The 15603-nt window shown below is 39.9% G+C and overlaps 1 protein-coding gene across 1 annotated transcript in view; it reads right to left on the bottom strand.

Annotated features, from left to right (window-relative positions):
- Window positions 1-15603, bottom strand: part of ROBO1 (roundabout guidance receptor 1) — a 540394-nt gene that overhangs the window by 40919 nt on the left and 483872 nt on the right. Inside the window, exons 15-18 of the mRNA XM_075170312.1 lie at window positions 13615-13736; window positions 10970-11201; window positions 9557-9678; window positions 5257-5428 (exon numbers count right to left, since the gene is read on the bottom strand). Of these exons, the coding sequence (XP_075026413.1) occupies window positions 5257-5428; window positions 9557-9678; window positions 10970-11201; window positions 13615-13736 (648 nt within the window). The remainder of the gene's footprint in view (window positions 1-5256; window positions 5429-9556; window positions 9679-10969; window positions 11202-13614; window positions 13737-15603) is intronic.

Raw genomic sequence — 15603 nt, 5'->3', positions numbered from 1 at the left:
AAAATTTCCAAGAATATTATCTTGGAAGCCTTTCTTTGAGAAGGACATCTTCCCTCTCCATAATAGTCCTGTGAGATCCTGAATGATCGGTCAGGAAAGAGCTCTTGAACTAAAAAAAGTACTTTTTCTTCATCCCAGGAAATTTCTGGAAGCTTTGACTGAGATATAAACGGTTCATAATCAACATTCCTGTTCCTGCTTGCAGTCCTCGGGGAGACGTGCCAAAATAATAAGTGAACATAAACATTCTACGGCAAAGCGCATCTTGCTGCCAGAGCAGCAGCCGCAGCATTTAATGTACTTGAAAATGCCTCAGAGTTGTTGGAGCAGGCTGATCCCACAACTCCCTGAAACCAGCATATTATCACAGTGACTCATCCCTTCTTCTTCTACCCCAAGATAAGAGCCTTCTTTTTAATCACAGATAATGTTGCTATGGCTATTGCTCACAAACTACCCGATTTGACTGTCTTGAAGCTCCAAGTTCCAAACTTCAATGAAAACTAATTAGAATTTACATCGAGACGAACTGGCACCTCTAATTCTCTAATGTTAAATATTCATATAAATAATAATAATGTAAAAACTAACATTTAAGTTGTTAAATGTTAAATAAAAGATTAATATACAATTAAGACTGGAATACCAAAGATTTAAAAAAGACAGGAAATTCCAGGTTCACAGGTGTGCAAGCAATCTTAATTTTGCCCTGTACAGGTACAACCTATGGGAATGGTACTTTTCCATATGCCTGTCTCATTTAGTATACAAAATGTCCAAACAGTAAGTAGGAAGATCTAAGTTTTGTTGACGTTGCTAATTCTAGCAGTTCAAAACTTGCAAAACACCTGGAATCTGCAACATAATGTCTGAGTGTTTCCTCAAACATATGTGCCTGATTCCATATAAAAATTATTTGGTAAAATATTACCAGGTTAAGAATATACTGTTATGTCACCTTTCTAGTTATATACATTTCCAAAACTGGAAAAATATGAGTTTTGCACTTCAATCTTATAACATACAGTTTGGAAGGGTTGCTGTGAGGGAAAAAAAAAGGATTACTTTCTTCAAGTCATTTGCAGTCTGCAGGACAAAAATATCAACAAAAAAACCCTTACAATCATCACACTAGAAGTACTTGAAGGGCTGACAGAATAATATCCCTGAAGGCATGCTAGCTAGTTCACAAATCACATCTCCTAAATGAAGCAATTACAATAATAAAGATTCAATGAGACTTTCTTGTGTTTTGTACACTTGAGGCAGCCACTGGTTCAATAATGCACTCAACATTTATAATAATTGTGCAGACATCTCTTAATAACTAACTACATACCATATATTCATACAAACTATGTGTTTAAGAGTAACATTAACTGCAGTTGTGGGGCTTCTCAGAGCTGATACCCTGAACAAAATATGTTGCAATATGTTCCTATTTCCCTACTTATTTGCCAACAAGCATAAGTAATACTGCCAAGCTATCATAGGTAGTATTCCATCACTGTACAAAAGTTAGGCTAGAGATCAGCAAAAAATAATTTGTTGTGATAATTCTCACCTTTCTGTACGGACCATTTTTGTAACCAATGTCCTGAAGTTACATATTGTGACAAGGAAAAAAGTTCTATCAAAATTCTGTGATTTTTTCTCCACAGCATAGTATTATAAGCACAATATAGTGAGCTGTGGCTAGCTCTCATGAAATATGAAATTTTTTTCCTTAACACCAAAGCTCTTAAAGCCTTTCTTTATGTAAAATATCAACTTTTCTTTTAAAACAAACAAACAAATGGTTTTCCAGCCCTTGCAATTCCACAGAAAGCTTTAAAAGGTCATTCAAAAGCTAAGAAGAAAATTCAGAAGCCCCAAGGGGAGTGTTTTAAGAAGACACGTGATTTTTCAGTTGATCTCAGGATTTTAAACACTGAAAGGTGATTTTTGAATAACAATCATATATTGTTGGCTTGTCCCTGGTGGCACGGGAACTCTGGGGTACCGCAGCTCAGCGAGCTGCTTCATGTCAGCCAAGACATGGAAAATGAAAGAGCTTTGAGCTTACGATTTGTACCTGTCTTTGTAACAGGTTAAGTGCGTGCACAAGGTCAGTTATCACAGCTCAGCTGATGCACGGGACTGCAGTTGCACACCTCGGATCTCAGAGAATCCAATGTCTCCTGTCCTCCCCTCTGGCTCTGGAAGGTGGCCTCCAAAAGGTGAACCTTCCTCCTGTCACACACCCGGCTGAAACTCTGCCCAGGCGTTTCTTGCAGTCACAAACCTGGGAGCACCCTGCACAGCAAGCAGATTCAAATACGAGGTCGCTGTGCAAGAGGGTAGGCTACCCTGGGGAACCAAACCTCTTCTTTGGATGCTCCAGAGCCAGCCACAATCTAGTCTCACATTTTTGTACGAAAACCACATTATAAGGAAATAGACATTTGATTTTAATGAAAAGTTCTTAAAAAAAAAAGTGAATATCTAAATCACATAATATATACTGTTTCCACACACGGAATTCTTAATTAGTGTGCTGGTTTTGTCTGGGGTAGAGTTAATTTTCATTATAGTAGCTAGGATGGGGCTGTGTTTTGGATTTGTGCTGGAAGCAGTGTTGATAACACAGGGATGTTTTCGTTATTGCTGAGCAGTGCTTACACAGAGTCAAGGCCTTTTCTGCTTCCCACCCCACCCCACCAGCGAGGAGGCTGGGGGTGCACAAGAAGTTGGGAGGGGATACAGCTGGGACAGCTGACCCCAACTGACCAAAGGGATATCCCATACCATATGGCGTCATGCTCAGCATATAAAGCTGGGGGAAGAAGAAGGAAGGGGGGAACATTCAGAGTGATGGCGTTTGTCTTCCCAAGTCACTGTTATGCGTGATGGAGCCCTGCTTTCCTAGAGATGGCTGAACACCTGCCTGCCGATAGGAAGCAGTGAATGAATGCCTTGTTTTGCTTTTGCTTTACCTATTAAACTGTCTTTATCTCAACCCACGAGTTTTCTCGCTTTTACCCTTCCTATTCTCTCCCCCATTCCACTGGGGGGGAGTGAGTGAGCGGCTGTGTGGGGCTTAGTTGGTGGCTGGGGTTAAACCATGACAATTAGTTAAAAAAAAAAGTAAGGATTGTACTAATTCAGAAATCAGGAAAAGATTTCCTGAAGGAATAGTTGGGATCAGTGAAGAAATGCAGAAACTTGAAGTTGTCAGTGGCAAACACGCAGTTCCTAGAGCACGTAGGTACAGGGAGTGAGGACTCTTTCAAAGCTTCTAAAAGTAGCATCCTTAGACCTCTTTCCTCCCCCTCCCTGGCCTCCCTTCCCTTTCTCTGTAACCATGTAATTTATTGCTGGTGAAAAGTGCCAATTTATGACATCAATAAATTAATTTTCTTTCTTCAGTAGAGCTACCAGAAAACTCCAGTGTCTGCTCCACCCCCATGCTGGGAGCACATCCAAGAACTGAGAATGCGATTCCTTGTGGGGGCTGTAGGAGAACTTCTATCACAGGATAGAGTTAGGTAAACTGCAGCCATTCTTCTGCCTTGATGATTTTAGGTTGATTTGTGCTGCTAAAGGGTACTCCTCTTAAATTTAAGTACTAATTTTCAGCGGCCTCCTGCAGTTGCCGAAAAGGACTGCAGCACTGTCTAGGTATTTCTTTGTGCTGCTTCTAGTGGCATGGATCTCCACAAGACTCCTGTCTCCAGGTCTTTTCCATGTAACAACCAAATTATGGGATTTTTACTACAGTATATGTAGATTTGGCCATGCCATTTAATTAGAAGCAAGCAGTACAGACTATGAAAGCAAACCACAACCACAAGGAAATATATGGATTCTACCAGACTTGCACATTTGAACACCCTCTGAGGTGTGTGATTGCTTCATGCTTTTTAACATAGTGACAGTCCTTAACAAAGGCCAGGAACCCAGAAGGAGGCAAAAATCTTACCCTGACAGAGTCTCATTTGTTTCTTTTTCCACTTACCAAAACCCCAAAGTGCTTAAGTTCCATTATAGAATTCACCTTCATTTAGCATTTGCTTATCATTATAACTTTCATTAGAGAAAAGGAAAAAAAAAAAAAAGTGGTTATGAAGTCTTTGGCTTTGAACATCGAGGCGACCCCATTATTTTACATTCATAAGCCTCACTAATTTAAAATTTTCGAGATCTAAGCCATATAGAAGAAACTTGACTTTGACTGGAAAGCTGGTTGTAGGAAGCTGTGAATGGAAGCTGGCTTAGGAAAGAACAACCCAATATGGGGTTTTGCACATATTAATGGAATATCATATAAGCTGTGTGTGATTTTGTCATAAAATCTCTATTAATGTAATTGGGAATCATATGCCTGTATAAGTTAAAGATGACCTTCATTTTAATAGCCAAGGAAATGTACATGTAATTTTCCAGAGAATGTATTAGTCGTTGGTCTTGTTTTCACATGCAGTAATCATAGATTTTTAAATATAAAAAGTGAAATAACAGGGAAGATCTACTAATGATACAGATATAGACGAGACATAAAGTCCAAAGCAACGTGCTGAGTTTGCTTTCACAATTATATACTGTAATGATAAATTATTTTGATACAGGCATACTGGTAAAGCAGCATATGACTACACCTAAAGCTACTTTAAATAATCTTCAGGTAACCAACAGCAAAGATGCATTTCACCCAGATACATCCGGGAGCAATGCCCCTGATATGCATTTATGACAGAGAGATGTTTGATGTAAATGAAGTTAGGAGGTCAAGATTATTGTAAATCATCTGTGTTCTTCTTTTTCCTGTACCCAGTTTATTTACTAGCTCTCACACATAGTTGATATTTATTGTGCCTAATTTTAGCATGCTCTTGGTTTTTTGCTTCAATAAAGGAAGATAAAATCTGATCAAGACAAATTACATCCCTAAACTGAAGTGAGCCAACACTTAGTGATTCATACTCCCCTACATGTTTTATTACACCAGTCTTAAGTATGAAAATTCACTTTGAAAAGTCGACAACCAAAAAGCACTGCTGAACTGGGAAATTAAAAAAAACTGCGTTGTTATAATCCCATCTTTAGAATGCAGTTCTAAGGCAAGTTTAAAACCAGAAATGCCAAATCCTGCTATTCCAGAGATCAAGTAACACTATCTATTTCACTTGTCTTGAAAGTATTCCTGGTGCCATAAAAGACAAAAGCAAACAAACAAAAATCATTGAAACCAATAGGTAGGATTACTAGCAGGCTTACCTAATTGGATAAACTGGGGATCGCTTTTCACTCCAGGTCCTGCCCCAGTACTTGCTGCCACTTCCACGCTATATCGAATACCAGGAACTAGGGAGGGGATGACTACAGAAAAGGTGGAACCATCTACTGTCTTGTTTATATGGTATCGACTTTCATTGCCAAGACACCAAACCTGCAGGGAAGTAAGTGTATGGTATGTATAAATGTTCAAAATTCAACACCAAACGATAAGTAGAAGGAAGGATGACACATTCCTTTCTGCTGGATAAAGAAATTCAGAATTTGTCACTACTCTAACATCTGCAGTCATGGATTGCTGTCCTAGGCACTGTATGAATACTGAAAAGATACTTCTTGTTCCAAAGAGGAGGTCCAACTACTAAAATTATTTGATGGGTTTATCATAATTCATTTACAGTTTAACCAGTGACATCACTGCTAATAAAACTAAAAGCATTAGTTACAGAACAAATAAGGGAAGCCCCGTAGCCAAGAATCGTTCACATAAACAACAAAGTAAGAGCATTCAGTTAAATGAATTTGCAATTCTCTTGTTCAGAAATCATTCATCAAGCAAGGCTTCCTTCACTGAACTGCAAGGGCAAGTCTTTCATCACATGATGTCACAAGAGAATCAATGTTATGCTGGAATCCAAACGTTATCTTTTTTTTTAAAAAAATGGCAGCAAGAGGCAAGGATTGAGTAATATGCCGTCTTCTATTGAGAGACAACAACATGGTATCAGATCTCATTTTTTGGTTGAGATCAGGACACAGGTCTAACGACTTCAATTTACCACTTTATAAATTACATCAGTGATATTAAATGATTGGGAGAAACAACATGGTGAGATATTTTTATCTCTTCAGGCCTGCAGCACTGATGTGGAAAATGCTTTTAAGAGTATGGTTGAACTCCCAACTGGTGAAGTTGGGAAGTGAAGTAGCAGCTGACCTAGATCTGCTAAAAAATTGATGAAGCTGCGCTGATTTCCTTTTTATTCCCTTTCCACAAATGTATTGATCTACAATGAATATTTATCCAGAAAGTTAAATTCAGTACTTTATCTGCACAGAAGCAAACTCTCCTGAGAACAGCAGCATTTCTGAACCTGTGCTGATTGTGCACAGGAGGGAAGATTTTGCTTTTGACATATGAAGCTCCTAAAAGATTTAGTACCCAGGTAGCTGCTTTTAATCCCTCGTGCAATTCTGCCGCTGTGGAGATTGCCAGGTGAGTGAGCTAGAGTTTCACGTATAGAACAATTGCTAGGGCCCTTTCTGTAGAGCCCTTTCCACCTGGACACTGGAAATTTTATTTCACCTTCAGGACATTGTAAGACCCTTTTTTCCTTCTCTGGATGCCAAGGATTGAAACAAGGCTAGTGGGACACTATGAGGATCTGAAATGTATTTTAAGCTCCTTTGAAATAGAATCCCAACGCCGTATATACATAACTGCTGCTGCAGAGCAGGTCACAGCACATGAAGAGAAGAGAATCTCCTTTTTATGTTCTGATACTAAGTAGAGACAGTTTCAGTCACCAGTAGTAGTATAATCATTAGTAATATTAATAATATTGCTCCTAAATCCTAAGGGATGGTCCATGAAAATGCTCTTACGTAAATAAGAACTCGATAAAGTGAGGAACAAAAGATTTAAATCATGTTGCCTTATGTAATTTTCACAGACATTGTTACTGCCACCTTGTACAGTGGTGCATGTGCAAACAAAAAAACCAATTTATTCTGTACTTGTAACTATGCACTACTAATTCATAAAAATGTTTTGTTCTTAGGTGCTCAAATACATGGAGAAATTCACAAAACAAGAATGTTAGGTTAAACATCAGGTTTTTCAGTACTCGTCATATTATATTTGATTGTATACCTAAATAGGCAAGTCAAAACGAACTTTTAGAACGTTATGAAAGAAGGAGGAATTCACATTGCAAGAGACATGTAAGTGAAGAAAGAATTAGTGTAACGGGAGAATTTCTAACTTCATGCTAGGGAAGGAGGGAATTTCTGGGTTTTTGTGTGTGCTACTGACACTTCCTCAGTTAAGACGTTATCCTCCTTCCTATTTATTTTATCCTTTAATTAAAGTAGTACATTCTTGCCTCAGATCCGAGTTGCTGAGAAAACACAGAATTCCCCCACATATGCATACCTTTTTTTCTGGGAGAAAACATAGGAGATAGAAAAACAAAGAGGAAAGAAAAAAGAAAATTTTACAAGACTTCTATTTATTTTTTTCTTGTTATTAGTTCTTAATTTTAAATCACTCGTTCTGCATTTATTTAGTTTTTAGACAAAAATATTAATTACATATAGCAACTTAAATAGCAATTACATACATATTCATTGTATCTGTTTTCTGACCATGGTGAAAAGCACAAAGGAAAATAATGGCATCCACACAATAAATGCAGATGTGAAACGTGCCAGTGTGCGCCATCTACTGCTATACAAGCACGACAATACGCTTGCTCCTACACCTGATAGCCTATTACCTCTGAATGCTAGGAGGTATGTTAGGTATTATATTCACCTGGAAATGTGAATTTCCTGACTTTTATTGTTTTGTCCTTACAACCTTAACATTCCTCTGATGCAGTGTCTTGATGGAAATAATTCCATCTCTTCAGCTCAAGGTCTGTCTTTAAATAAAACAACTTTGCAAGTATTTTTTTTCCAATTACATTATATATCTGAAACTAAGCCATAAACTGATTTTTTTAGCAGTTGACCAGGTTCTGAAAGGTGTTTTATTACTCTAAATTGAGTAATAAAGCTGTCCTGGTTTTGGCTGGGATGGAGTTGATTTTCTTCCTATTAACTGGTATAGTGCTGTGTTTTGGATGTAGTGTGAGAATAATGTTGATGACACACTGATGTTTTGGTTGTTGCTAGGTATTGTTTACGCTAGTCAAGGACTTTTCATCTTCCCATGCCCTGCCAGATGTGCAGGGGGCTGGGAGGGAGCGTGGCCAGGGCGGCTGGCCCAGCTGGCCAATAGGCTATTCCATACCATATGACGTCATGCTCAGCATACAAGGCTGGGTGAAGAAGAAGGAGGGGGGGCGTTCGGAGTGATGGCGTTTGTCTTCCCAAGTAACCGTTACGCATGATGGAGCCCTGCTTTCCTGGCGATGGCTGAACACCTGCCTGCCCATGGGAAGTGGTGAATGAATTCCTTGTTTTGCTTTGCTTGCGTGCGCGGCTTTTGCTTTCCCTATTAAACTGTCTTTATCTCAACCCACGAGTTTTTCTCACTCTTACCCTTCCGATTCTCTCCCCATCCCGCTGGGGGTGGGGGGAGTGAGTGAGCGGCTGCGTGGTATTTGGCTGCTGCCAGGTTAAACCACGACAAAAGCTTAGTGATCTTTTCCCTTTCCCATTTCTACTGAGGGAAAAAAAATAGCAGAATGAGTTTTGATGGCTAGGAATATATGTTTATAGCACAGTGTTTTCACCTGAAAAATAGCCAAGACATTCTCGTTTGAAAAATTTTCTCAGTAATGCGCATTTGCAGGAGACTGAAACCAAAGATCCTGCTGCTCCATGGCTATAAAACTTACTTATATCCACAACTAGACATTTAAAATATCTGTAGCTTGCTTAGGACAAATCAGCTTCATTTATTTTGCTATGTAAATTATCGCAAAACAATGTGAACTGAAAATACATACAGTGTATGTTGCTAAACGAACATCAAACAATAAATATTTTATAATGTACTTACAATTTGTTAAAAATTAAATAGCATAATGAGAACTGTGTTTGTGTGAAAGAAAAGAAAAATTTCTGTACACTAAATACATTTATTATTATACAGCCACATTCTTTACTTGAAAGTTTTCCATTTGTTTTTACTACCCAGTTACGCATAATTTACTCAGATCTTAACACTGTTAATTATTATCCCTGAGCTTTTCCACTCATTAAGCCTGTTTATATTTACTACCTCGGCCAATATCTTTGAGTCACAAAACGGTTCTCAAACAGGTATGGTTCCCTCTCTACTTGTATGCGCTTTTCTCAAGTTATAATGAAGGCGTGAAGGTAGCTGTTTTAATTAAGAGTGTTAACCCTTTGCTTTGATTTATGGAGGCTGTTTTAATTGCCTTCTACCATCTAGACAGAATTACTAAATATGGAGTTTGAGCCAAAGTGATTTGCTATCTCATCTGCTCTGACTAACCAGTAGATGGAGCCAAGCATCCACGAACAACCTCAGCTGTCACTACCTGGCCAATACCCCCTCTGCCAGGGGATCAAGGCATGCCAGCAGTACCTTATATTCTTGAACCATCCCGTTCTGGTTGTCCTCGGGGGGCGGCTGCCAGGTGACCACAATTGCCGTCCCGTTCCCATCGTTCTTAGTTACTGAAACACTCTGAGGTGGAGCACTAGGAGCTGTTTGTTTGGAAAGAAGGATTGAACGGTTAAGTTCGTCACACGCAGAAGTGAGCTTTTTTAAGAGGAAGATGGTCTCTGGGCTACACAAATGTATTCTTTTATGCCCCACCCTTCATTGAGGGCAGTTCTTGCCCACAAGACAAAATGATCCAGGAGGAAAGTGATGTGAACCTGCAACCAGGCTCCTGAGGTCTGCTGCAGTCTTGCTGTGCAGGATAGGAAAAGCCACACTTGTCACCAGACTCTCCAAACTCAGATGCCCATGACCTGAACGTCACAGTCCCGAGCACTGAATTTCTCATTGGTCTCAAATCATCTCACCCAGGATCAACAGTTTTGAAAAATAAAGTCTATAAATTGACCCCAACAGAATGCTAAATCTCAGTTCCTCTAGTGCGTAAATAATAATAAGTAATACAAAACTTACTAAAATCAGGACAGAATGTGTTAATATTAACACATTTATAAAAATAATTTATGTTTTGCATTTTAAATAGTCTTTCTGAAAACCGGATGCTTAGCTGATGGTTAGGATGAATGCAGTTAAGCACACCTCTTGAACCACTCGCAGCAATAAACCAGAGCTACGCGGCATTTATACTGGGGAGGGAGAAGAAGAGAGAAGAGAGAAGAGAGAAGAGGAAAGGTTGCACATCCCAACAGAGGCACCGAATCCCTGTTCAGAGGCACTGGCCATCTTGCATATTCATTATGCCTGAGCAGCAACAAAAGGAAGAGCTTCACGAACCTTCTCTTTTTAGCACATGTATGAGATGGAAATATATAATTTAGTCCACTATATCTGTTGCCCTCATTCATCTTTTCATTTTGTCTTACTGATTGATCCAGATATAAAAGCCTTCTAAAAATGTGGTTTCCATTCCCTCAGCTATAGTGCTTTGATGATTTCTGTGGTGTCTGCTATCTACTCAAGATAGTGATTAGCAAGTGCTTCCATCTGACAGAAGTCACTTGTGACCAGACCATGAACTCAGCAAGGAGGAGTGCACACTGCAGTGAAGATAAAAAGCATATTTCCCATTGTGTGTTGGAGGGGATTTTTGCACATCCCTCTCTCTCTGTCTCTCGCGCGTGGTTCTGAATATTTACTTCTGTGTCACCAAACAATTCACATAATGATCAGTCCAATGCAGCCTCCTCTGCCGCAGATTGCTGTTCTCAAACAGCACGCACTTCAAACAAAATCAAATAATGAACATGTAAGAGGAAAGCAGGCCAGACTACTACTTCAAAAAGGAAAGATGAAGACAGTCTGGCTCCTACTTGCCTTCTTCCAGGGTCTTTGCAAATTTCACTTCGCTATCTGCTCCCTGAAACTCATTAAAAAAGGGGCGGGCCTTGATTTCGTAGTTTACACCTTTCTTCAGCTCGGGAATGATAACGCTGTTTTTGGTTGGAGTCCTCACTTCAAAGATTAACCACTCTGACTCTCCATAGGATGCTGGCGTAGGCCGGTACAGAATTTTGTATCCTTGAATGTACTGGGATTGCTGGTCCACCTGGCAAGACAGCAGAACACACAACACATCCTTTAAGAAACACCAGGAATGATGTCTGTGACACTATGCACGGTCCTTGGACTATCCGTTCATTTTATTCAAAGTAAACAACACTGCCAAAGCAGATAAAGGCCCCTTGCGTTACAGCAAATTACAGGCCTGATTCACAAGTGCATTAATCTGCTTGATGCTGGCAGAACCGTGCTGGCTTCCGTGGATTTATGAAGGCATTAAAGGGGGATAACGGAGCTGTATAACACACCCCAGCTCCGTGAAATGAACAGCCTGTGCATCCGCAGAGCGATGGAGCTCAGCACAGGCCGGACTTCTGCCCACCCGAATCTGCCCGGCAGGGCAGGGGGAACGTGGGGAGAGGGGGGAGGGCGAGGGCAGGGGACCTACAGCTCCACAACTGAGGGTGATGAATATGGAGATCAAAGAGAGCCTGCCAGCGCTCCCGAGGTGTGGAAGCCTCCCAAAATCCACGGAACGAGCACCGCTTCCTGCCTGCTTCCTTCTGGAGAAAGTGAATGGGAAGGGCAGCCAGCTGGCACCACCTCCGCCGCGGTGCCTCGGCTGGGCTCCCTCAGAGGCAGATCTGCCCAGGCCCTTCCTCCACGTCCACCCACGCAGCCGGAGGGAAAGGGCTGTTTTCAGGGGGCTCTGAAGAGGCTCTTAAAACTCAGTATGGTAACACAGATGAGACTTGGAAAGGCAGATCAAAATGATACTCGGTGGTCCTGAGTGCTTTTTAGACCGAAGCCATTTTATATCACATGTATGGAGAAAGAGATCTTAATGTAAACGAGGGTGGGACTCAATGTCTTTGGCTACAGCTGAAACAGAAAGCTATCTTATAGAAGTGGCCTCTCGTGGAGCACTCGCTACCTTTTAACTACCTGTTTCAATTCCCGATGAATAAAAAAGTCCAATGACAACAACAAAAAAATTTTTAAAGTGCATCAGATTTTCCCTATTTTCAAAAATCTCATACAGTGATATAATAAAACTGTTTGCTTGCAGTTTTACTCCAAAAAGCAACACGTTTCATTTTTAATAATCACATAAAGAATGCGTGTGTTAGCTGAAACTGAGGTAATGCTTATTTTTGAAATCGTGGAGAAGCCACAGGCCACCCAAGAGACTGACAAAAACTGCCTGTCTGGAAAAGGTTGTTCTGTAAGTAAAGGTCAAATAAAATCGTGCTAGGAACCTCAAAAATGTTTTAACGTTATTAGTTAAAACAGGAGATTGCCTGCTGCAGGTGGCCGTACTGCAAGTGACAGCATAATTACCATGCAACACAGCAGATATTATTTGTACTCTTGCAGCACTGAGGAGCCCTGGTCATGGACCAGGACTCCACTGGGCTAGGGCTCTTCTACAAAGTCAGAATGCCTTTTGTTCCTGTTCAAAATGTTCTGCCATGGCATGGCAGGGGCTACACCCTGTGCTCTCCTACACTGCCCCTGCCAATATATTGACATGTTCAGATGAAGTCCTAAAAAGACCTCAAAGCTCACTCCTTTTGGATTTATTCCTGCACCTGGTATAATTATCCCCCATTTTTATTTCATTCTGTACTCTCTTTTAAAACTGCTCTTCTTTGAATTACACTTGGTATTTGCAGTTTCCCATGTTGTTCTTTTCATTTCTACCTCTTGATTGCCAAATGTCTCCCACAGTAAGCCATTTCTAATCCTTTCTCTCACTGGGGCCTCGCTCTTGTAAGCCTACTTGAATCTTTTTCACGTATGTTCTCATTCCCCCTGCTTCAGGACTCCTACAGTATTGTTTCCTCACTCATTTCCTCTGCTATATCCTCCATGCGGCCAACTCCCTGCTTCCTCCCGCCAGAGCAACATCAACACAACATCTGAAAACCATTTGCCCTTTTCGTCTCTTCTCCCTGTCCTGTGCGTACTCATAGCACCGCGGGAAAGGATAGGTTCAGATGAGGCTATATGGATTTGGGTGTGTTTCTCAGTATGTATGTAGGATGGTGGTAACACTTTCAAACAGAATTATGCAGTATTTCTCCCCACTGGTGACTGACAGACAGGGAGGTGCCCATGTTACCTCACTAGGGGACTGACACACTTCCTACTGAAAGCAGTGCAAAAGCTTCGAATGCTATGACTTAAGAAGGCTTTGATCAGTCCTGTAGCTTCCAGAGGAGGACTCTGAAACTCTCACCATGTTGAAAACAGCACTCTCTATGGAGACATAAAATGATGAAAATGGGACAAAATTTCATGAAGTAGGAAAGCAAAGCCCAAGTAGCACTCATTCCAGAGGAAAACATTTGCAAGCATACAAACTACACAGCTTCTTAAAGAGTGACTCCACTGCAGTCAAACAGTACAATTCAGCAGTATATATAACCATCTCCATGATACAGATTTATACTTACAGTCCAATGAACTTCAATTGAGGAGGAAGAAAGGATAGTAGGGTTGTGCAGATGTAGTACCACATCACCTAGTTCTCTCTGGACCTGCTTGTGATCCACACCTTGACTTGTTGGTGGAACATCTGTAATAATTTAAGATTCCATTCTCACAAGTATATATAATTGTTAAAATAAGTATATGAAAATATAAATGAATATATCATAAAATATATGATGTTATCACCAATAAAGTTTACCCTAAGTACTTCCCAATTATGTAAGAAAAAATTACATGAAGTATTTTCCCAAGCAAACCATCAATGCTTAGGTAGTACCAAATCAATGCACTGCACTTTCTTCGACAGAGAGAAACAAGAGGGAAATGCTGCATAAAAAGAAAAACCACAGTCAGGGATGTCTTTGGTAAAAGACTACAGCAGCATCTTTTTATTCTTCCCTGCTGGGAGGAGAAAACGTTCTATTACCCATTGCAAATTCCAAGAGACCAGGAAACCTATAAAGAGTGGCAAAAGCAGAAGCTGTATCTTCAGATAAATTCATGGGCAAACTTATTGGTTTTAATTACAAAATAAACGTAACAAACTGAAAAAAAGAAAAATGAATCATGTGGCTACAGCTTCTCTGATGGCAAGTGACTTCTGTAAACAGGAGGCATAGCACAGCTGAGTGTTGTCTGGCTCTTTTGACATTTGGTCTATCTTATAGCTAAAAGAATTGTTCATACACATGAAGGGAAAAATTCCTCTCAAAATATGCAATGGTACAATGGAAACATATCTTCTGCAAGCAGAGCCCTTGAAAAGCTGAATATTTAACTGAAATGGAATGACTGTCAGACACATAAAATTTATAGGGCAATCACTAATACGGTGTCTAAAATATACATGTACTATGGACAGCAGAGTAACATAGTCTCTGTATTGATTTCATATATGTCTCTTTGACCATTTCATTTTAAACAAATACCATGCTGACTATGGCTAAAAATCACAGACTGGGAAATTCATGAAAACTACTTATGGTGATTTTTTTTCCTTTCTTTTTTTTTTTTTTAAATTAATCTAATTCCAGATCCAGAGTAATGCATCACATAAACTTTGCTCCAGCCTACTACTTCCCTGCCTGACCTCCGCTAGTGACAAAGCAAGACCACGAAATCTTCAAGAGTTCTGTTCTCTGAATACCTTGGAAATTTCCATACCTGTCTGCTTACAAGAAGTGCCAAAGTACACAAAACCTGTGTATATATATATGTACAACTACAACTACTGTAATAAGTCACTGTAGGTGTGTAGACTATCTTGAAAGCTGAGGTTTGGATAGCGCAGTTCATGCTGATGTAGAAAACACTTATTAAATGCAAGGGCAACAGTTGCAAAGCATGCTTTTTGCATGGTGGTCATATTCTCCGTTTACCAGCTTTTGGTCTTGTCTAAATAATAATAAAACCCTTGTAAGACTGCATTAGGACAAGGCATGAGGACAAGTTTCTTTCCAGAAGTACAGCTCCCATTTGGGAATACAAAGCCTATGTCACTTTGAACTTTTATCATACAGTTTCCTCAACATATTTACAAGAAGATGGGATTTCTTCAAAGTTAAAGAAGCAAACTGAGGTTAGTGTGCAGTCAGTGGGTGACAAATCTGGATTCTTAGCAAGGAACGCTAATGACAACAAAACAACAAAACCAAAAAACCCTCCACTGAGTCACTGCTGTATCCACATGTCATGTGTTCCGCCAATCAGTCTATTTATCAGAGTACTTCCCTCTTCCCAAAGTTTAAAAGCATTAAAGATAGAAGCTTTTGTTTGGAGAGTTGCCTAAATATCACCCTGCTTAGAATGTAACAGGAAAGTCAGTGGAATAATTAGTTCTATCTTTGCTAGTCATAAAAGATAAGTCATCGACAATATGAATCAAACTATTAATAGGCTCAGCCATTTGCACATCTGTGCGATACAACAATACGTGTGTTTTCTTGTTTCGG

Source organism: Calonectris borealis, chromosome 1 (assembly GCF_964195595.1).
Source record: "Calonectris borealis chromosome 1, bCalBor7.hap1.2, whole genome shotgun sequence".
NCBI classification, from domain to species: domain Eukaryota; kingdom Metazoa; phylum Chordata; class Aves; order Procellariiformes; family Procellariidae; genus Calonectris; species Calonectris borealis.
Note: the sequence above shows the minus strand (reverse complement) of the source record. Positions and strands in the feature narration are given on the sequence as shown.